At 38.6% G+C, this 21,362-nt stretch overlaps 2 protein-coding genes across 2 annotated transcripts in view; one reads left to right on the top strand and one right to left on the bottom strand.

Annotated features, from left to right (window-relative positions):
• The window catches only part of LOC121873219 (cysteine-rich protein 2-binding protein-like), a 45,483-nt gene extending 37,607 nt beyond the window's left edge, over positions 1-7,876 (top strand). Inside the window, exon 14 of the mRNA XM_042376606.1 lies at positions 7,374-7,876. The gene's annotated coding sequence lies outside the window, so the exon portion shown is untranslated. The remainder of the gene's footprint in view (positions 1-7,373) is intronic.
• Positions 518-21,241, bottom strand: LOC121873215 (zinc finger MYM-type protein 1-like). Its single transcript, XM_042376573.1, has 6 exons — positions 20,664-21,241; positions 16,479-16,852; positions 6,086-6,202; positions 4,872-5,168; positions 3,594-3,778; positions 518-2,906 (listed from the first exon to the last, which is right to left on the bottom strand). The coding sequence occupies exons 1-6, from the start codon at positions 20,952-20,954 to the stop codon at positions 634-636; spliced, it is 3,537 nt and encodes a 1,178-aa protein (XP_042232507.1). The 5' UTR covers positions 20,955-21,241; the 3' UTR covers positions 518-633.
• Between the last annotated feature and the right edge of the window lie 121 nt (positions 21,242-21,362).

Below are 21,362 nucleotides of genomic sequence, written 5' to 3'. Positions count from 1 at the left end.
TGCTACAGTTCAGAAAGGCAGTCAAGAGTCAACTAGCTGACTAAGATGTGTGTGTGTATGTGTGCCGTGACGTCACTGGGAGGGAGAGTCAGCCATGCAGTAAAGCTCACTGGGTGGCCTTCACATATGTTCAGCTCCCACACACACACACCTATGCTCCTGATTTTTCTTATTTTATCGTTCTATATTATATTTTCTTTATTTCTAAGCTACTTTAGAGTATTTTAATTTTTACTCTGTAATAAGGAAAACAGTTTACTAGGGTAAACTATAATATCCTCAGTGATATAAATTACATGTTTATTAACATACTCAGACTTGAATTATAGAGAAAACAATTATTTTTTTGTTAATTTATTCTTTATTTTGTATAAGTGACCAGATTACAGTAGTATACATCACCTACCATGCATCTGTGTCACCTACTACAATGCTTCATTCTTCACCTGCAGTGCTGATAAATGTTACATTTTGACATTTAGTAATTACATGTACACATATATAGGTCACTAATTTTTTATTGTTGTGTTTTTGTAGAAGGGGGGGGGGTGCCTCGTTAAGTCAGAATTTGGGATAACTCGGCAAGGCCAGAGCCCCATATGTGCTGAGTTATCGAGGGTTTACTGTAGTTTCTCATCTAACACCACAATCACTTGCAGCTTTATCCCTCGGTGTGAATTTAATGGTTGCAAGATCTGAAGGTACAAATATACCAAACATATTTAAAGTGTCTTCTGATCTACTGATGTATTCATTTCCAACTTCAATCAGGCTGAGACTGCTGGTTCTCTCTCTGTGAACATACAACACCATGAGATCGTTGGAGCAGCTCCTCGATGATGTAGTCAGGAAGGTTTTGATGCGTTTTCGGGAACTGAATGAGTGTTTACTTATTGCATTTGTTGTTGGCATTATGAGAATTAATTTGGCTAATTTTATAACCTGAGATATTTGTTGTTGCTGACTTAATGACAGTGACCGCAGGTATGTGAGCACAACAGAGAGTGTGACAGCGCCCAAGTGTGACATGTTGTGGGTCAATGTACTTAGCTGTGTTTGTAAATCTTCTTCTACAAAATCTGAAAGATAAAAACTAGTGACTGAGCAAAAGTCGTCAGTGTAGTCCAATCCGCTCGCAGCTTTGAGAAGAAGCTGCTCGCAACTCTTATATATTTTATAGTCGTACCGTTCAAGTCTGTCCATGACACAAGAAACTAAGAGGTGTATGGCATCATTGTAAACTGCTCTGTAGAGACGTTTTGGTGTATCCTGGTACTTTGGGGTTGCTTGTTCATCCTCAAAATGGTGTGTGTGTTGTGGTAACTTTGGCTCCTCAATATAATTTTCCTTTGCTTTTGCGCTGACATTAGCCCAAAATAACTCAAATTTATCCTCTGTCTGTAAACTAGTAAGTGTTGCTATAGACAGTGCTGCAACAGATTGTCCCTCAGCTGCTGATAAACTTTGCTTTTGAAGAGTTGTACTCAGACTATCTGCATGTTGGAGTAAATATTCAGCCAAAGTAAGCCCAAAGAAAAAGTCAAACTGCAACATGTGAGCATAAATGCCACGGATTATTGTTTTCATCTGAGTGTCGGTGCAGTGGTCCAATGACCAGGACCAAAGCTCTTTTAGGAGAGAATAATTTTCTGTGACACAAGTTAGTGCCTTCGCTCTGACCGTCCATCGTCTTGGACATAACATATATAAGTCAGAAGATTCCTTGCTGTCTTCTTTCATGTCTTCTTTCATTTTCTCAAGTCTTGCATCATTCTTTGTGGATCTTTTTATTAACTTGGTAATTTCATGTGTAGTTTCTAATGCTTCTTTTATTAATTTGACCTTCATGATACATTCCACACTGGCCAGATTCAACGAGTGGTTATAACAGTCAAAGTACAAGCACCTGGGCTCACACTGCTTCATTAGCTCAGCTACACTCTTCATTTCTCCCATTGTTGGACTGTGGCCGTCATAACACTGCCCTCTGGCATGCTCTAAGGAAAGATTCATTTGTAATAAGAGATCCTTTATTACAGTTTTCATAGTAAAGGCATCAAGATTTTCTAAAGCTTTGAAACCAATAAATTCCTCGTGAGCTTTAAGCTTATTGTCTACCCATCGTACACAAACAACAAGATGTTCCTTATTTGAGAGGTCAGTAATTCTGTCAGCCAGGATGCTGAAGAACTCTGTGTCTTGTACACTGGCTGCTATATGTCTTAATACTCTTAGGCTCATTCCTTGTAATATTTCAGTCATCATTTCAGCAACTGTACATTTGTCTAGTTTTTCTGTAATCCAAGCCAACAGCTGAGGATCATCTTCACTATGCAACTGGCAGAGCTGGTTGAAGTTTGAATCGATATCGCCATCTCCCCACGGAACAAGACCTTGTCTGGCCAAAAACTGCATATTTGAAAAAATTTTAAGGAGATTCTTTCTATTAATAGCCATTTCTCTATTATTCTCATCCCAATCTTTTGTTGTTTTTGATATGTTTATCTCGAGTCCCATTGCTTCCTTGTGGCAATCGGATCTCTCATGTCCCTGAAACCCTGATCTTTTTGAAGAAGCATTCTTCCAGTTTGAAAAACCACGAGCAATAAATGAAGGTTCAATTACTGCTTTTGAAATGAGATTTTGTTTGTATGCTTTAATGCACTCATAGCAGAATGCTTTGTCATATGTTTCATCATAATGAATCCACGGCCAACGTTCAAACCATGAAGGCTGGAAGCCTCTTGATACTGGGTATGTTTTCCCAAACATACGTTTCGGAAAAGCAGCTGTTTTGGGTTGATGTGGTATGTCCCCAATATCTGGCATGGGCAGCATTTCACAGTCTCTACTCTCGGGCATCTTCGCATGGTGGGACAAGTTGTGCAGGGCAACTTCATGATTACCTAATAAATAAACAAACAATACAATAGTTATAATTTCACAGATGAGACCAAGACAAAATGATACTAAAATGATTTACTACTTGAAAGTGAAAATATTTATACAATAGGTGTTGAGCTTTAAATAGGGGGTGAGGGATTAAAAACATACCATCATAAAATTAAGATGTTATTTTTACTACAACGTACGTATTGTGTCAGAAAAAGGGTTGTCTGGTGGTCGGCCCAGTCTCTATTTCAATTAATCCCACATGTTCTGTTATTTCACTTACGCATTCTCGTTTTATGTGGACCTCCATGGAATTGACCGCTTAAATCGAGACTATGCTGTATATATAAAATATTTATTCATTCTTATTTAATCTTTTATTCTGGAGAGCCGGTTCAGAGCAACTTTTATTGAATTTTTTTTTTCTTGGTCTCATGATATGACTCCACAATTTTGTTGAGATACCCAATGAAGGATAATTTTTCTAATAATATAACTCAACACCACTACTGTACTACTTTGACTAACTCCACTAATACTAATAACTTCACAACAACAATTACTACTAATACTGTAATAACTTCACGACATCTACTGTGAAAACAGATCTCTTTAATTCTAGACTAAAATAAAATTAAAAAATTACCTTACTAACTGATAACAGAAAGTACTGAGTGTATGACCAACAACAAACACCTCACCAGACTCTTGTAGGCCGCCTTCAACATGAAGACTTGTATCACAGTCCCTTGAATTGGCTGGAAGCTCCAACTCCTCCTCAATCAGAGGCAGAACTTCAGAGCTTTTTAGATCCATAAGAGCAGGTAATAGTCCTTTATTGGGTTCAGCCTGTTTTTGCTTCTTGCGGAAGTAGTTCTTCTTGGCTCTGTATGATGTAGGTTTCTCAAAACAAATAAGCATAGGATTGTAACATAAATATTGAAAAGACATTATCCGGTAAGTAAAACTTGGATATTGAAGAGTACTTGTACCAGTAAATCTCTTATTTTGATCCTCCACCCTCAATAAAATTATAGATCTAGGGTTCATATACTGTAATGTATGTGTAAATCTGTTGATCTTTCCTGTGATGGTAAAAGGAATATTCTTAATTGCCTATTTTGAGTGTACTGTAGCCTAAGCATTGTACATAAGGTAGCGTGCATAGCAGAGTGAACGGTGTTTGCGTACTGTAGCATCCTGTGTCATCACCATTTGGCCTGCCTGCATCACAAGCTCAAGACAACAGCATCTTATTTTGTTATCTATATTGTGTAGCAGTTTTTGCTTACAGTACTGTATTTACAGTATAATGTACGTGTTTACAAAAATAAAGATGGCTGTGTCTGTCAGTGAGTGATATGTAGTTTAGATTCTCAGAAAACTTTCCCCAACACACAAAAACATACCTTGTGTTTCGGCAGAGGCCATAATGTAGATTTTGTTCAGATTTCATACAAAGGTGCTCTTTTACATGATGATGAAGGATCTGGATTTATAATATTTAATTATGATTAAAGTACAGTTATTAGTGTTAATGAATGACCCTTGAAATAATTCAACACCTTGAGAATATTTAAAACGTAAATTATGCTGTGCTCATAAGTTTTAAATCCCCTTTTATATGTTTTCTTGAGAATATAGACTAACTTTACCATTTAATCATGTTTGTTTTCACTTTCCACAAAAAAGCCACAAGTCGCCCCCCAAAACACCGGACTTAATACCTTGCATTTTGGCAGAAGAGGTAATGACATATTCTATTAAAATTTCATACAAAGTTGCTCTTTTAAATGCTGAGGAAGGATCTGGGTTCATAATTTAAAATTTTGAGTAATTAGTGACCCTTGAAATAAAATATACACCTTTAGACTACAGTATGTGGATAAAGGTTTCAGCTTTAATTGTAATGCATCTACAGCAATAATTCAAGCAGACTGATAAAGAAGAAATTGACAGGACTACAGTACATTACTCACCTATTACGGATGCCTTCCCAGATTTTTCGGACCTGTCGTGATGATTTGGTATTTCCTGTGGAGGTGTTAAAGCGCATGGCGATGTCCTTCCAAGTTGCTGTCTTTCTGAATATAGCGGCACTTGATTTGATATCAATTATCCCTTTAAATTCCTTGATAATTTCAATCAAACATTCTTTCTCTTTTTTGGTAAGGGGAGGTGCATTCTTGGTTAGGGGCAGTGATTTTACACCACATATGGTGGGTTTAAGCAGGCTTGGAGATGAAGCCAATTCAGCTTGTTTGGGTTTCAAACACCTGTGTGAAAATAAAACATTCAAATGTTAAGAGAAGTTTATGGTTGAACTACTGTATACATTCTTTCTTAACCTCAAATATTGTGGAAGGATGACATTAACCCTCTACTGCCTGATACCCTTTGTACATTTTAGAACAGATTAATTCTTAAAAAGAGGCCACCGCCGTCGTAAGGGCACAAGCATCACTGTGCCTGAAATCAAGTTAACACCACAGTAAGTTTCAACAAGGTTTTCTCAATCACAAAGTGTGTTAAATGACCCAACACCTGTTGTGAGTGAACCCGAGGCTGGGCCGTCAGGGGGCCGTAAACGTCCATGTAGATCTCACACATGGAAGAGTAATGTTACTAAAAGGCTTTGTAATGAAGCAATGCAGGCAGGCCCCCCATGTGCCCATGGGTGTTTCATGCAAGTCGCCCTTTTCTCGATTTTTAAAAAATGTCACTTGTGCCCTTACCACAGTAAATTATGACCCAAAATTGATGTTTGTGTGTGAATACATCAAGACACAGCTCAGTTCTGAAGCACCAATTTAAATGAGCACTATGAGGGAGTTGTGTCACCTGGCAGCCCCAAGACTTATGACACAACTCACCTGGCAGCCCCAAGACTTATGACACAACTCACCTGGCAGCCCCAAGACTTATGACACAACTCACCTGGCAGCCCCAAGACTTATGACACAACTCACCTGGCAGCCCCAAGACTTATGACACAACTCACCTGGTAGCCCCAAGACTTATGACACAACTCACCTGGCAGCCCCAAGACTTATGACACAACTCACCTGGCAGCCCCAAGACTTATGACACAACTCACCTGGCAGCCCCAAGACTTATGACACAACTCACCTGGTAGCCCCAAGATTTATGACACAACTCACCTGGCAGCACCAAGACTTATGACACAACTCACCTGACAGAAAGTATGTGATGTAAACTAATCAGATGTGGGGGTAAGGGACCTGACTCTGCCTCATGTTCTAACTGTCCCAACAACCGTCGCTCCTCATCAGCGCTGATCACATGTAACCTGTCAACACCGAGCCTCATTATTACACTGAATGTTTCAATACAGATGAGTGCAAAGACAAAGCATTTAGTAGTTTATATTCTATCAACTTGTTAATAATAACAGTGTACATAAGCATTGTCTGTCTAGTGTTGGTGACCTTCAGTGGTACAACAGTAATACTCATGCCTCTCGGTGTTAGGTCCCAGATTTAATCCCTGGACCAAGTTTTCTTTGAGTATCTGGTTTCTGTCTTGTACTAACACTGGACAATGAAGTTCATAACATGTAACAATGTACAAAGCAATTGCCCTAATGGCTAGTAAGGTGATTAGTGGTGGAAATGATAAATTTAAACCTATATCTTTGGGTTGATGGCATTCAGCATCAAACCTTAATATCCAGACAAGCAATCAATAAGTCAGTGTTCATATAATTAATTTACTGTAGTCATTTTCATATGTATGGTAATGTTGATGATATTAAGATGACAATCGTTTAATGTGTACGTATGCTTTTTTTTTAATACTTATGAGACCTTTCCTCCTATGGTACCGGTTAATTAAATGAAAATAAACACAGGACTCTCCATCCTTGACTGTCATTTGTTTTTTCTGGGAGCAAAAGTGAGTCAAAATGTCAGGGCCAGACATAATCACAAGTATGGTCTGTAGCCTCACATCTTTATTATATGCAGGAAATCATTCTTAACATCCCACTTTCTATGAATTTTTTAGGACAGTTAATAAGACTGAGCCAAAACCCGTATTGTTAGTGAGTCACTGATGGGCAGTTTTGTCTTAATATTGGTCATTCTTTGGGCCAGATTCAAAATACAAAGTCTTTCCTATATTTAAGAAGGCTTATTTTATGAAATTTTTGTATTATGAAGAAGCCTTAACTGAAAAAAATAACATATTTTGATTTATGAATGGAATCTTTTCATAAAACAAGGAATACCTGTACAGTATATAACATCTGGAAAGAAGGAAGTGTTCGTGCAGTAATTATTATTTTTTGACACTTCTTCCTCTCTATCAGAAACTCCAAGAACGTAAAGCAACAATAATGGGAAAAAGGTACAAAAAATAAATGTTGAAGTCACAGGAGAGAACTGGAAATGCACTACACACACATTCTTATGTTCTCAACTTTCAGTACATATTAATGGAAGTCCTATTTTCTGTTACAGCAAACAGCCAGTCATCTCTCATTATAGAGGCTACTTACTGGAGGGTTAGTGTTTCCAGACCATCCCATGGGAGCCAGTGATGATCAGTTCTCCATACCAATCACCGCTATACTCTCCACCATATCAATCACCACTCTGCTCTCCACCATACCAATCACTGCTCTGCTCTCCACCATACCAATCACCGCTCTGCTCTTCATCATACCAATCACCGCTCTGCGCTCCACCATACCAATCACCTTTCCCTTCTTCACCACAACATCAGTCTCAGGTGAGTGGGACGAGGTGCAACATTTGCCCTTGTGAGGCAACAGGTTCTGTACTGTGCTATATGAGTCATGTCCAGGGAGTAGCATTGTGCATGTCTGAGAGAAAATCGTGGCATCAAGTGACTACTGGGAAAGGACATGCAGTTAGTGGATGGTGCTGGCTTGTGTGAAGCAACTGGGTAATCTAGATTTAGGGGTCTTATAGTGGAAGAGCAGTATGTACCATTGCAGAACACATTTCTTAAAATAGTAACATTGATCAAAAAGCAATTTATATCATCTCTTGTGTCTCTGCTCTGTTTTATGCAGTAATTGGCTTTGGTTAAAGAACAAGAAGTAACTTTACCATCCTAGTCACACTCCCATAGTAAAAAGGAAAGTCACATAATTTTCATAACGTCTAGAAACGTTCTACAGTATACAAATTTTACCCAATGGATTAAACTGTAGTAGACGAGACTGAGTATTGTATAAAAGGAAGTAAAGAAAACATCAGTAAATAAATAAAGATTATTTTTAATAAAAATACATGACAATAAATGCATTGTCAAATCTATAATTATTTAACCACATTTCAGTGATCTAAATAGTGGGCAACAAAGCCATTTTTAATTATAAAATTGTTCTTATAGAACTAAGATAAATTTGAATAAGCAGCCCTAAGGATGGGGACAGATACCCCTAAAAGTAATATTACCCCTTTTAAGATTACACTAAATACACCGATTATGGCTTCCTCTAACATTTCCCAATTACCATTCTATGGTATGTGTACTGGTGGTGTCCTCTTGTCCACCTCAGCAGGTTTCTATATTGTAGACCAATGAACGTACAGTACGTTCATAAATGGGTTCACGTTACAATTCCTCCTTAGCCAAACAAAAAGGTCAACGTGCATGCAAAGGTGTTGGCTCTCCAACAGCAAGTGAAAAAATTCATCCCCCTACAAGTAACATGACCACTGTTGGTCTTTTTGTTGATGTTTTCCTGGGCATATACTGTAGGGTGTTGTTTCTTAGACAATAATCTGCCAAGGAATGGGGTGGGGGGGGGGGTATAGGAAAATAGTTTGCCCAACAGGTCCAATACTTTATCAATATTCTGGTACACACAACTTTGCAATGTCTCTCACAGTTCTGTATTTCCTAAAGGCCTTTGATATTGCATGCTATACTATTCCATTTTCAGGTAGGTAGCATCTCCTTAGTTAAAGCTGCAATGTACAAGTGAAGCTGCCCCTTTGTAGCTACATATTAGTGGAGAGATTAGCTTAGGCAGCACCTCATAATAATTCATCTTCATCAGCTGTTGATTTACCAGACTTTCTCACCCTCTGATGATCTTGTAGATTTCCTTCTTTCTCACACCTTTTTAACCACAAATACACAGTAGTGCGAGAAATCCCAAGTTCTCTGGCAATGTCAGTTGGAGTTAATCCATTTTTCTTCATGCAGATGATATTTTCCCTTTGGCACAATTTTCTTCGGGAGGACATTTCTTTGCCCCAAAGTCCTTCAACAAAATACTGGTCTGCAAAATGAAACCTACTTTGATTTATTCCCTTTTCCATAAGCCGTCTCCTTACAGTTAATGCAGAAACATTGAGGTGAAGCTGCTCCTTTAAAGCCTCGGCATTAGTGAATGGATTAGCTTTGACAGCATTATATAACATTTCATCTTCAGCAGTAGTTGTTTTACGAGGCATTCCTGTCCTGCGGCGGTCTTGTAGGTTTCCTTCTTCTTCACACCTTTTTAACCACAAATACACAGTTGAGCGAGAAATTCCTAGTTCTTTGGCAATTTCAGTTGGAGATAACCCACTCTCCTTCAAGCCAATAATTCTTTCCCTTTGGCTTAACTTTTTCCGGTGATAATCCAGTCTGGGGCGGTTCCTTCTGCGATGTGACTCTGTAAATGTACGAATACATTCAAGAGACAGGAAACCCCTACATCTTGAATTCATTACAGTCACTTTCATTCTATTCTTAACATATTAAATCATGCCTATGTCTATGTTTAGTAAAAAAAAAAATTCTGTAACCTCCATATTTTCCTACAGTAAGAGATATAATGAAGATCTTTTTTTGTAATAAGTGACATACTGTATGTATCGATACGAGCACAGTAATATCTTGATTAGCCGGAATCCCTCTTAACCAGAACTCTCCGAGAGCCGGAGTTTAAATTTTCCGAGGGGCACATTTTCTGGAAAATTCTGAAAAAATTTTCCCAGTACCCTGAAAATTCTGGGGATGGGGGAGTTTTTTCAGGTTTGAGAGATGAAAATCAGGTGCATTTTCCGAAAATTCTGAGAAAAATTTACCAGTGCCTGGAAAATTCCAGGGGTGGAGGATATTTTTCTGGGTTTGAGAGGAGATGTAATGGGCAATTTCTGGAACTTCCGAGAACATTTTTCTGTTATCCAGAAAATTCCAGGGATGAGGGATTTTTTCCGACTTTGAAAGTCGTCTCATAACCCAGAAATCTCTCATTCCCGGAAGTGCTCTGCACCAATTGTTCCAACTAACGGAGATATCACTGTACACTCAACAATATTACCAACGTGTGCAAACCAAGTGAAATATAATTGCATTTATAACTGACTCTTTAATGGAAAAAAAAAAAGAGATGATGATGTCAATTGTATCCTTAAATACAGTATTGTTTCATTATTTTAATAATTAAACAAGAAATAATGTATGATAACCATAAATTATTTTTTCATGTCCTCAATAACAACTTTATGCAGTACAGTATTTTAATAACCAACTAAAGTAAAGTATAGACTGGATTTACGCGGTTTTGGTTAACGCGTTTGGTCATTTACGCAGTGCCTTGCCAGAATGAAATGTTTTAATTACGCGGTAAATTTGGTCATTTACGCGGGAAGCGGCGCGGGCAGGGTGCGCACAAGGTCGCCCAGTCATCAAAACATTGCCAAGTTCTTCACCCGCCACCCACCACAGCCGGCCCAAGTCAGTGATAAGTAAGGATATGGACTTTGAGGGGTTTGACAAAGAGGCCCTGCAAGCCTCTGTGGTGGATAGTGATACAAGTGATACAGGTGAGGGCCAATAATCTGCCCTCTGCCTCAGAACCAACCCCCCATCCCCGTGTGCCCAGCCATCTTTTCTACTAACGTAAAAACCTAATATTATTGATATTTCTCTTATATATTAATTGTGTGTGCATACCATCATAAAATTAAGATGTTATTTTGACTACAAGGTACGTATTGTGTCGGAAAAAGTGGAGTTTGGGGGTCGGCCCGGTCTCTATTTCAATTAATGTCATATGTTCTGTTATTTCATTAACGCATTTCTCATTTTACGCGGACCTCCACGGGTTCAATTGGCCGCGTAAATCCAGACTATACTGTAATGGTAATCCATGAAGTCAGATTCTGGCAGACTGCAGTCTGAGGATGGTATTAGAAGTGATTTGGTAAAAGAAGAGTGGGAGTGGATAATTCTCTGACTAATCCTCCATCCCCCAACATCCACCTCCATCAATCTAATCAAGCCAAACATCTTTACCTTTGAAGCTAAGTAAATTAAAACATTTTATTAACATTATAATAAGTATTTTGTCTCAATGAACCACTGGAGTGAGTGTGCACCAGCAACGGTCACTGGCACAACCTACGTTGCCTCAACACACCGACCCCAATGAACTTTAAGGATGTTACATAACTTATAAAGTTCAATAATTTCTTAAAATAATATGTTATGAAATGTTTAACAAATGTTTCTAAGGTAAATAATTGTTAAAAGATATCACAAATTTTTTTGAGTGTCATGTATGTTGTCATGGTCCCAATTTGATCTATTTCCATTATTTCTTATTGGATTAATTCCCCGCTTTAAGTGGATTCATTATCAGAGGCATTTTTTCTGGTCCCAATTAACTGGGGATAACGGGGAACCCCGTACTTGTATGTGTAGAATTATACTTGATATATATACTCTAATGCCAATAAGAAGGTAATTACACTGTTTTCATATACTACAGTATCTGTTATCTGAGTTTCTTAAGGGCTGAAAAAGAGGTACTGTTGACAGCACAGACTGTATACACACGTTATGTTGAGTTATCAACATGGCATCTGGAAACATTGCCCAGAAATTCCAACTATCACTCTTATCAGTCTCATTCATGAAAACTTACTCCGAAAAGTACACCTGCTGCCTGAACGTAGATGTCAACAAATTATGTCCTCACTTGTCTCAATTTATAAGGTGTAAAAAAAAAATAGTAAAAAAAAAATAAATAAAAATGGCACATACATTTTTGGGACACCCAGTAATTTGTACCAAACAAACCCGTGTAAAAGTTGCCTCTTTGAAAACAGTATCATTCCCTTCACAGTGTCAGACAACACCAGCATAATTCTAAATGTTCCACAAGAAGAGCCAGAAGCAAGTGCTCAGTACTGAACAATAAGTAGCCATCGTATGAGGGATCCAGCACAGTAAGCCCAGACCAATGATTTGTTGTGAATCTAGAACAGTATTAAAGTCATCTGTGAGTGATATTTTATGACTAGTTATGCATTTCAACCAAAATTAATAATGTATCAAGACCAGAAAAAGTACTGTTGCATCATTTTAAGTTGGTTTAAGCTATTTTCTTGTTGTCAATATTTGGCACTGTTGTTCCTGGGGACCATTCTATCATCTGAACTTTTTTTATTATCTGGACATCTCTGGGTCCCAAGGTGTTCAGATACCATGTTGACTGTGTATTGTTACCATGGCGATAAAAATATTACCAAGTTCGGATTCCTGCAATATGATGGAGGCATCAGCTGAAGGAGCTAAACTGTCAAGCTGGCAATCTTCAAACTCAAGCTCCACACTCTTCAGACTGGCTGCCGATGTTATTAATTCATCGTATTTGGGTGGTATAAGTGGTTGGCCTTCACCTGTCGCAGGCTTCTTCAGAGTATATTTGCTTGATTCTTTCTTCATCCTAAAACAGGAAAATCAAGTGCTTTGTTACCTTCAATACTTCTTATTTGTATGTGGAGTGAGTCTTTATCTCATGATAGTATAGCCTCACTAATTCGAATTTTGGATAATTCAAACAAATACTGTACGGTATACTGTACAGAGTTTGAGATTCCAAGTAACCTACAAACAATTTGACCTCTGTTAAAAATAATGTAGGCAGAACAGTAAGGAATCCCTCATGTGGCAGCTGTGCACTGCTCTCCTACCAACGCACAAGAACCAAAGACCCACAACCAGCTTGTTTCCTACAGTACAGTAGTATACAGATTGTGAATATACAGTACTGTACTGGTGGTAATAATAATAATAAAAATAAAAACCTTTTACTCCAACAAAAAACATGAAAAAACATCCAAAAATTACCCAAAGAAAATAAAGTAATTGGTGTTTAAAAAACCTATGAAATTTGTTCAAGGCATTACCAAAATATGGGCTTTGAAGGATTTAAAAGCCTATATGAGATTGTTGGGCACTGCTAGTGTACTGTACAGTCCCCTCAAAAAGTATCGTTAGCCATGGGTTCGATGTGATTCAAGGCTTTCCGAGCAATGTTACTCGACCTGTTTCTGAACATCCTGGACCTCTAAGCAAGAGTAGTGTACAGTAAACCCCCGCTTTACACGGTTTCACTTTACGCGTTTCCACGTTTACACGGTACCCTGCCGAAACCGGAATGCTCACTTTCCGCGGTGTGTGTACCCTTTTACGCGGAGAGCGGCGCGAGCAGGGTGTGCACAAGGTCGCCCAGTCATCAAAACATTACCGAGTTCTTCACCCGCCACCCACCACAGCCGGCCCAAGTCAGTGATCGTGATAAAGATAGTGAGGATATGGACTTATATGGACTTTGAAGGGTTTGACAAAGAGGCCCTGCAAGCCTCTGTGGTGGATAGTGATACAATTGATACAAGTGATACAGGTGAGGGCCAATAATCTGCCCTCTGCCTCAGAACCAACCCCCCCATCCCCGTGTGCCCAGCCATCTTTTCTATTAATGTAAGTGTTAAAAAACCTAATATTATTGATATTTCTCTTAATTATTAATTGTGTGTGCATACCATCATAAAATTAAGAAGTTATTTTTACTACAACGTAGGTATTGTGTCTGAAAAAGTGGAGTTTGGGGGTCGGCCCGGTCTCTATTTCAATTAATCCCATATGTTATGTTGTTCACTTTACGCGTTTCTCACTTTACGCGGGCCGCCGTGGGTTCAACTGACCGTGTAAGGTGAGGGTTCACTGTATATACGTTTTCGAACTATGTGAATCCTCTGAGGCTTCAGATCATGATTCGGAGTGGATGTCGTAAATGGATACCAGTTATCGAATGGAGCAAGGAATTATCAGGAAGATATCACAAGATGTGAGAGGTGCTATCATTGCCCTTTACAACAAGGGGACGTAACGCTGAGATAGCACGGCGAACTGGGGTGAGCAAACCCACAGCATCACGATAGATTAGGTGCCATGAAACACTGCTGCAACACTGAAACTTACAAACACAAATATCTTACAAGACCCTTGATGTGAAACCTTATTTCGGTGTTAAGTCAAGCAGTTTACATATCAGATCCCATGTAGACCAATATAATGCTGTAGCTGTTCACTCTAATATCAAGTACCATTTGTTAGTCAATCTTCATAAATCAGACATATCATGAACAACATGGGTAGGTATATTGTGAAACTTGGTATGAATGAAAATCTGCTACTACAACGATGGAATGGTGAACTGTTAGTTTTGAGGTCTGTCTCAGTCATGATGTTCCGAAACACTTCCATTTAATGTATAATGTATTTCAGTGTTACCGTAATCATCAGTCAGTGGCTTGTTCACTATGCCTTGCTTCTACCCAGCACAATACATACAGTAATATAGCTTAATGGATTTCTTGTTATAGCTATTTAAGTATTTAGTATGCCATACAATGACGACTCCCTTCCCCATCTCCAGCTGTTGCTGATATGGCCAGCAGGTAGTATACCTACTTATGATGATGGACTGGGGATCATATCAATGCATTTCATCTAGTGTTTCAAACTGTAGTGACGGAAAATACAACGATACTTTTTGGGGGACTGTACACTGCTAGAGGGTCATACCCTTTAAGTCTAGCCCTCCTGTCTTACAACAGAAGTGAGTCTGGTGACCCAATAACATCTGGGTTACAAAGCAATCCTGCGCTACACTAAGACTTCTTGCAAAATAATAAAAACTAAGAACTTAACACTCCAGTCACCACCTTATCCCATTTTTTTCTATGGAGGCCTGAGAGGTTCTGCTAAGAGCTCTTCTTAACATCACGAGTGTAAGGGTGACTGGAGTTGCCACAGAGAGGTGAAGGGACAGGAAGGAATTCCTGGGTAGTAATTAGTTTCACACAACCACCAAAATATGTTTTTTATCCTTCAAATTCAATAATTTAGTGGCTTGGCCTCTGCTAGTGTACATCACTACATCCCAAATGGAGGACAGTCTGAGCATAACTCCAGGAAGACCCCCATCTTCTCAACAATTTTGATGTTATGACATCCTAAACTTACCTTATTTATGGTGAAAACAATTAAAATGAGTAACAGTACATGCCTGTGTACTGTATTGATGGCCCGGGTGATGGGAGGAGGGTGCGTCGTCTCCATGTTTACTCAGTTGTTCACCACCAATGGTCTGAGGTGCTCGTTTCAAAACAGTTGAAGGTGATCACTTTACACGGTAGATGGAAATATTTTTTGATGGCCAAGAGGCTGTCGCTTTACACAGTAAACGGTAATTAGGTGACTTACGTCGCTTTATGCGAGGAAAGGGTTAAGGGTACAGGTACTAGAAAAGTTGAACAATTGTGAATTTTTTACTGTCCAGGTGAACACTTGCAGAGGATCACTGTACAGCATCCAACATTGTACAACATCTTGATACTTAAAAGAAAATACCAGTAAATCAATTACAAAATCTCAGCGAAAGTAAGCATAAGTGACTGTGTGGCTGCCACTAACATGTACCCAAGATATTCCAGAGGCACTATGTTTTATGATCAGGTGAAAAGGTCAATGTGTGGTCTGTCTGCCTTCAATGGAAACATCCATACCACTCAGAAACCCATTCATTTTACAAGTGTCAGTTCCAAATAGCTACAGTATTAAGATACAGTACTGGAGTTACAGTTAGTGTATTCCTGCTCAGCTCAGAAGCATTATAAGATGATTCTGGTGAGCTGCATCATTGGTTACCTCTTGATGCGTCAGGTGAGTGACAGAGAAATACACAACACACATACTCTACAGTATTTGGTGCTACCATAGTGTGTGGTCTACAAAGATTTCTTTTGTCTGCACACTATAGTAGCACCCAGTATTTCTTAATTGTTTACATAAAACAGCCAAGATAATCTGTAAAGGATAAGAATCAAAGGGATCACCATGGATTATTTCTCGCAAACCATTTAACAAAATAGGACAAACTACAGCTACTAATTGTCATAAAATAAACAAATTAACAATGTCTACATACATTGAATTGTTGAATTGAATTGTAACAGTTTATTTAGCCAGAAAAAACTACAGATTCAGAGTGGATAATAATAACAATATTAACATGGCTGAGCCAGTTGAGAACCTGAGTTCTCTTTGAGACACAGAGAGATAAAAAGATTTCTTTTATGATCAGATGAAAGAACACTACTTAGAAGATGGTTGAATCAGTATTGCCAAGTCCCAAGTAAAAATGAAAAGTAAATACAATTATACTGGAAATAAAATCATATGAGACTGATGTTAACTAAAACCTATGGTAACTGTAAGGCACTATGGTACAGTACTGTACTCACTTCTGATTGGTCATCTCGGTTAAAGTTGGCCAGTCTCTTAATGTGGACTCCGAGGTGATGGTCTCTGTGTGGTACAAAGATTCAGAACAAGAGAGACGTTTTTTGTGTTTGTCTGCCTCAATCATGCAGCTGTCCCCCGGGACTTCACCGGCACATCCATCTATGACAAAAACCTCCGAGTCTTCCTGCTTCACTATGGGTTCTAAGATCTCTTCTTTAACGTCTACAAAGACCAGGGAGTCATTGTCGATGAGGTCTCTCTCTACACGAGTGAACTGTAGGTCTTCTTCACTAGTGTGGCAGTTTTCTTCTTTCACCTCCACAAACTTTATGTCTATTTCTTGTTTGATTGTAACTGCTTCCTTTGTCTCCACCTAACCATGGTTATGAAAAAATCATTTTAAAAAAATTTGACATGTGATGAATAAATGGGTGGTATTCCCCGTTCCTTGCTCTGCCTTTTATGAGTTGAGGACAAAACCCCCTCAAGAAAAGTGCAAAGTAGGAAAAAAAATACTTATTTAGACTAAAAAAAAAAATAGGGCAAAAGCCCCTAACCTTACCTAAAATTATTAAAATGGACTTAAAGTCTGAAAATAAAAAAAATTAAATTGGGGCTTTTGTCCTATTTTTTACTCTAAATTTGTTTTCCTATTTTACACTTTACTTGAGGGGGTTTTGTCCAAGGGGGTTTTGTCCAGACCCTGCTCTTTATACATAAGTACAAGATCTCAAGTGTTAATAAAAGAAAAGTAAAGGCAGATTGGATCAAGTGTGACAAGAAAGGAAAGGTCAAAACTCAATAGAGTAATTATGCATTTCCCAAAACTTTCAGTGTACAGCTCCTCCCCGACTTACAACAGGGTGAGGGACCCAAATCCAGGTCGTAAGTCGAAAATGCTTAAATGATACATAGAAAATCTAAAATGGGTGTCTCTTTTTCTTCTCAGCACCACAAAACTCTCACTTTTAAGCTAGCCAGCCATTTTAAAGTGAATTACAAACGAAAATTTTGTCAGTACACTGACGTTGGGACTCGAAAATACGTAATTTGACAAAATTTTGGTACGACTGAGGCAGGTTGTAAGTGCGGGTGGTCGTAAGTCGAGTAGGTCATAAGTCGGGGAGGAGCTGTATTACCAATGTATTCGCTGAAAACTGCAATAAAAAAGTGGTTAATATTCGTCTTTCACCCATTCCTCTTCTAGTGTTTCTGACTACCCTAGATTTGATATTAAAGAGTAATGTTTCTTGTGCAAATGCTTAGTTTTTAATATCTCTGACACTGTTTACAACCGACCCGCTTGGTCCGAGCGTACTCTCACATCCGCAAAAATTACACCATGAGGTTTCAACAAAGTTGCTTTCACTGGCACCAGATATCAAAATAAGTCTTTCGGTTTAATATGGTGAGGTGTCTGGGTGGCAGAACCACCACCCCCCCCCCGCCTTTTTTTTTTACAGGGAATAGCCCACCTGGGGACAGGTCATTGACCCACATCCGGGCCTAGGGGGCAAAAAAATAAAAATAAATTAAATATAGAAAATGAAAAGGTTATATTAATTTACAACACAAAGATGCCAGAAAACCAGCTTTTTAAAGCGAGACAGACTGTATGAGTGTGGAACTACAGAAGAAAGCAGCTACACCATACAGCATCGCCCTAGAAAGGAGAATGTGGCTCCTGATATGCTTACCAGAGCATTTTGTTGTTTAACATTTCCTTCATCTACTCTCACTGAAATCCATAATGGACTCTGCCATCCTGGAGTGACTCGGCTCCTACACTTTGTGAGATCAAAAAACCTCCCATACTCACCAGAAGATGTAAAAAGCACACGTGCACCTTGCAAAGTCTGCGCAGAATTGAAGCCCCAGTTCTACCGCCCATTGGAAGGGACACTCATCAGAGCTACTCAGCCCGTGGAGCGGCTCAGCATTGATTTTAAGGAGCCTCTACCGTCAGCGACCCGTAATCCTTATATGTTTACAGCCGTTGATGAGTACTCATGCTTCCCTTTTGCATTCCCATGCCCTAACATGCACACCATGACTGTGATCAAATGCCTTGAAACAATATTTAGCCTTTGTGGAATGCCCAACTTTATACACTCAGACAGAGGTACCTCCTTTATTTCCCAGGAGCCCGAGGCATACCTTTCTCAAAAGGGTATCGCAACAAGCAGGACAACACAGGGAATGCACAGGTCGAACAGTACAATGGTATCATATGGAAGGCTATTCGTCTAACACTGAAGTCACACGATCCTTTAGTTGACAATCTCTCTTCCCTTTCTCTTCGCCGCAATGTTGCTTCACTCTCTCTCTTTTACAGGTACTTTAACGGGCAATGTTCGGTGGATTTGGCATCCTGTGTACCGCCGGCAATGCCGTGGGTTCATAACACACGTCTTGCCCGCGGTGCCCACCGTTTCTTTGTGGATGTCGGTCACACGAGAATAACCCGTTATAGTACATTCTTCTTTCCTCACACAGCCAAACTGAGGAATGCTCTGCCTTCGTCTGTGTTTCCATACTTATACAAACTGTCTCACTTTAAAAAGCTGGTTTTCCGGCATCTTCGTGGTGTAGATTAACACAGTATATAACATATTTCTTCTCTATTTTCAATTTCTTTTTGTTCTTTTTTTCGCCAACCAGGCCCCGTTGTGGGTCGTTTGACCTGTGTCCGGGTGGGCTAATTCCCGTAAAAAAAAAAATAAAATAAAAATAGTAGAGTATATCCAGCATCACCGCCGAGAAAGAAAAAGTTCCTGGGCACTTACCGGTAATTATCACCACACAAAGGATTTGCACAAGAAATGATTATCATAACAGAACTCATCTGGGAAATCGATTAGGTTAGGTTAGGGTAGTTTGGATATCTAAATACAGGGATGACCAAAACTAAAAGTTTACCAAAATGAAGACTATTTTTTACTAAAACACACCAGAAAAACAACGGGGAATTACCCCCAAATTTCTTGCCTAATTTATACCGGTTAGGGTCACTTCGTACCCAAGATAAATCGTACTCCCAAAAAGGTTAACTCGTATCTAACTCAAGAGATAATTCGTACCCAAGATTACACTTACACCCAATTAAGATATAATCCATACCTATTAGAATATATACCATGTATTTTAGCTTTATCTATGATTACAAAAAAATAAATAAAAAGATTATGTAAATCTTGTAGGAACGTGCAGTGAAATAGGGAAATGTAATGCAGGACTTTAAAATGGTTGCATCTCATTACATAAGTTATGTTATTCCGTCACACAAACATTGTACTACAAGTACACATTTCACACTATGTGGTTTAGAATAACTTCATTGCAATTTACAGATTTCAGGCTAATAGATTTGGCAATATCAATTTATAAACTGGGCCATGTAAACGTTTAAAATGGTCATAAGTGAAGAAAATATAGACATGCATAAAAACATTGATTTTCCAGCTCCAGGTTTTTGTAAACAAACCAGCAGTTAGTGTACAGCATATAATTCGGGGCTCCTCTCTGGGACTTCTTCCCGTATAACGAACTTGATCTATGGAGTGGCTGACTTAGTGACATCGTCAGAAATTTCTTCTTCTGACAGGTCAACGTAAAAAAAAAAAAATTATATATATATATATATATATATATATATATATATATATTTTTTTTTTTTTTTTTTTTTAATCACAGGAAAAAGGAAAACAATAGAGCACCTTAACTTTAAAAAAAAAAGCTTTCGTCTTTATTCAAGACATCTTCAGAGGCAACTGTATGATTTTATCAAGATTTAACTTATTCACGTTTCCATTGTGGATCTACAATATATATTGAATTGAAACAGTTTATTTAGCCAGATAAAACAGATAGAGTGGATAATAATAATATTAACATGGCTGATCCAGTTGAGAACCTGAGCTCTCTTTTAGGCACCTGATATACTATACATTTATCTCAAAGAAGTATTATATAACATTTAGTACGAACTGTCACAAGTAGATTGGGCACGAGTTATCTCGTAATTTGCTTGGGTACGAATTGTCCAGCACCCAATTTGTACACCAGCGTTTGCAGAATTATTACACATATTAACCATTCTTAATAACCCTCAGACAGGTTGGTGTGTATCTGATTTGTAAGAAGACGTCTAGTGGGTGACGGTCTCTCACTAGCCGTGGGTTTACCTGTGTGCTGGTGGGTATCTCCTTGTTGCACATAAAGACGGAGGGTACAGCATCTTTCTTCAGCCTTGGTTGTCTTCGAGTACAAAAACTACTCAGCAGATCAGGATCAACCTCATAGTCAGTCTTCACAAAATGATCAGAACACAACACAGTGGTGAGGGTCGACCGCCATCCTTCCCGTCCTACACGACTCTCCCATATCTTCCTCTGCTCAGGATTTCTCGGGAAGCGAAAGAAACTTCTCCCAGATCCTTCACCATTTCTACAGTCGTCAGCACAGCAGTAAGGCATCCTGGTCAGTAATGAACAGAATAGTTTATTTAATTTTGCGTCGCGTACTGGCGAGCGTATCCTTCAGTGATCTCCGTCGCTTATACACCATTACAACAGATACACCCCATTTCGTCACCAATTCATTTCGTCACCGACCCGGTTCGTCACCAAAACCCCGGTTCTTTACCAATATTAAATCCGTTTCGTCACCACTAACAGTCGCTAGTATTAGTGACAACTTGTAAGTTATTATTTTACACGAATAGAAATTACACATGTATACAGACGACTCGAGAAATGTTGTATTATTATTATACATGAATATTGATTATTTAACAAAGAAAACGATTAAAACATTGGTAAGTAAACAAAATACAAAACAAATTAAGATTTATTGTTATTACTATATATGAATATTAATTGTTT

The sequence above is a fragment of the Homarus americanus genome, unplaced genomic scaffold (genome assembly GCF_018991925.1).
Source record: "Homarus americanus isolate GMGI-L3 unplaced genomic scaffold, GMGI_Hamer_2.0 scaffold55640, whole genome shotgun sequence".
NCBI lineage: Eukaryota > Metazoa > Arthropoda > Malacostraca > Decapoda > Nephropidae > Homarus > Homarus americanus.
The sequence above is the reverse complement of the archived record's forward strand: the minus strand, read 5'-3'. Positions and strand labels throughout refer to the sequence as shown.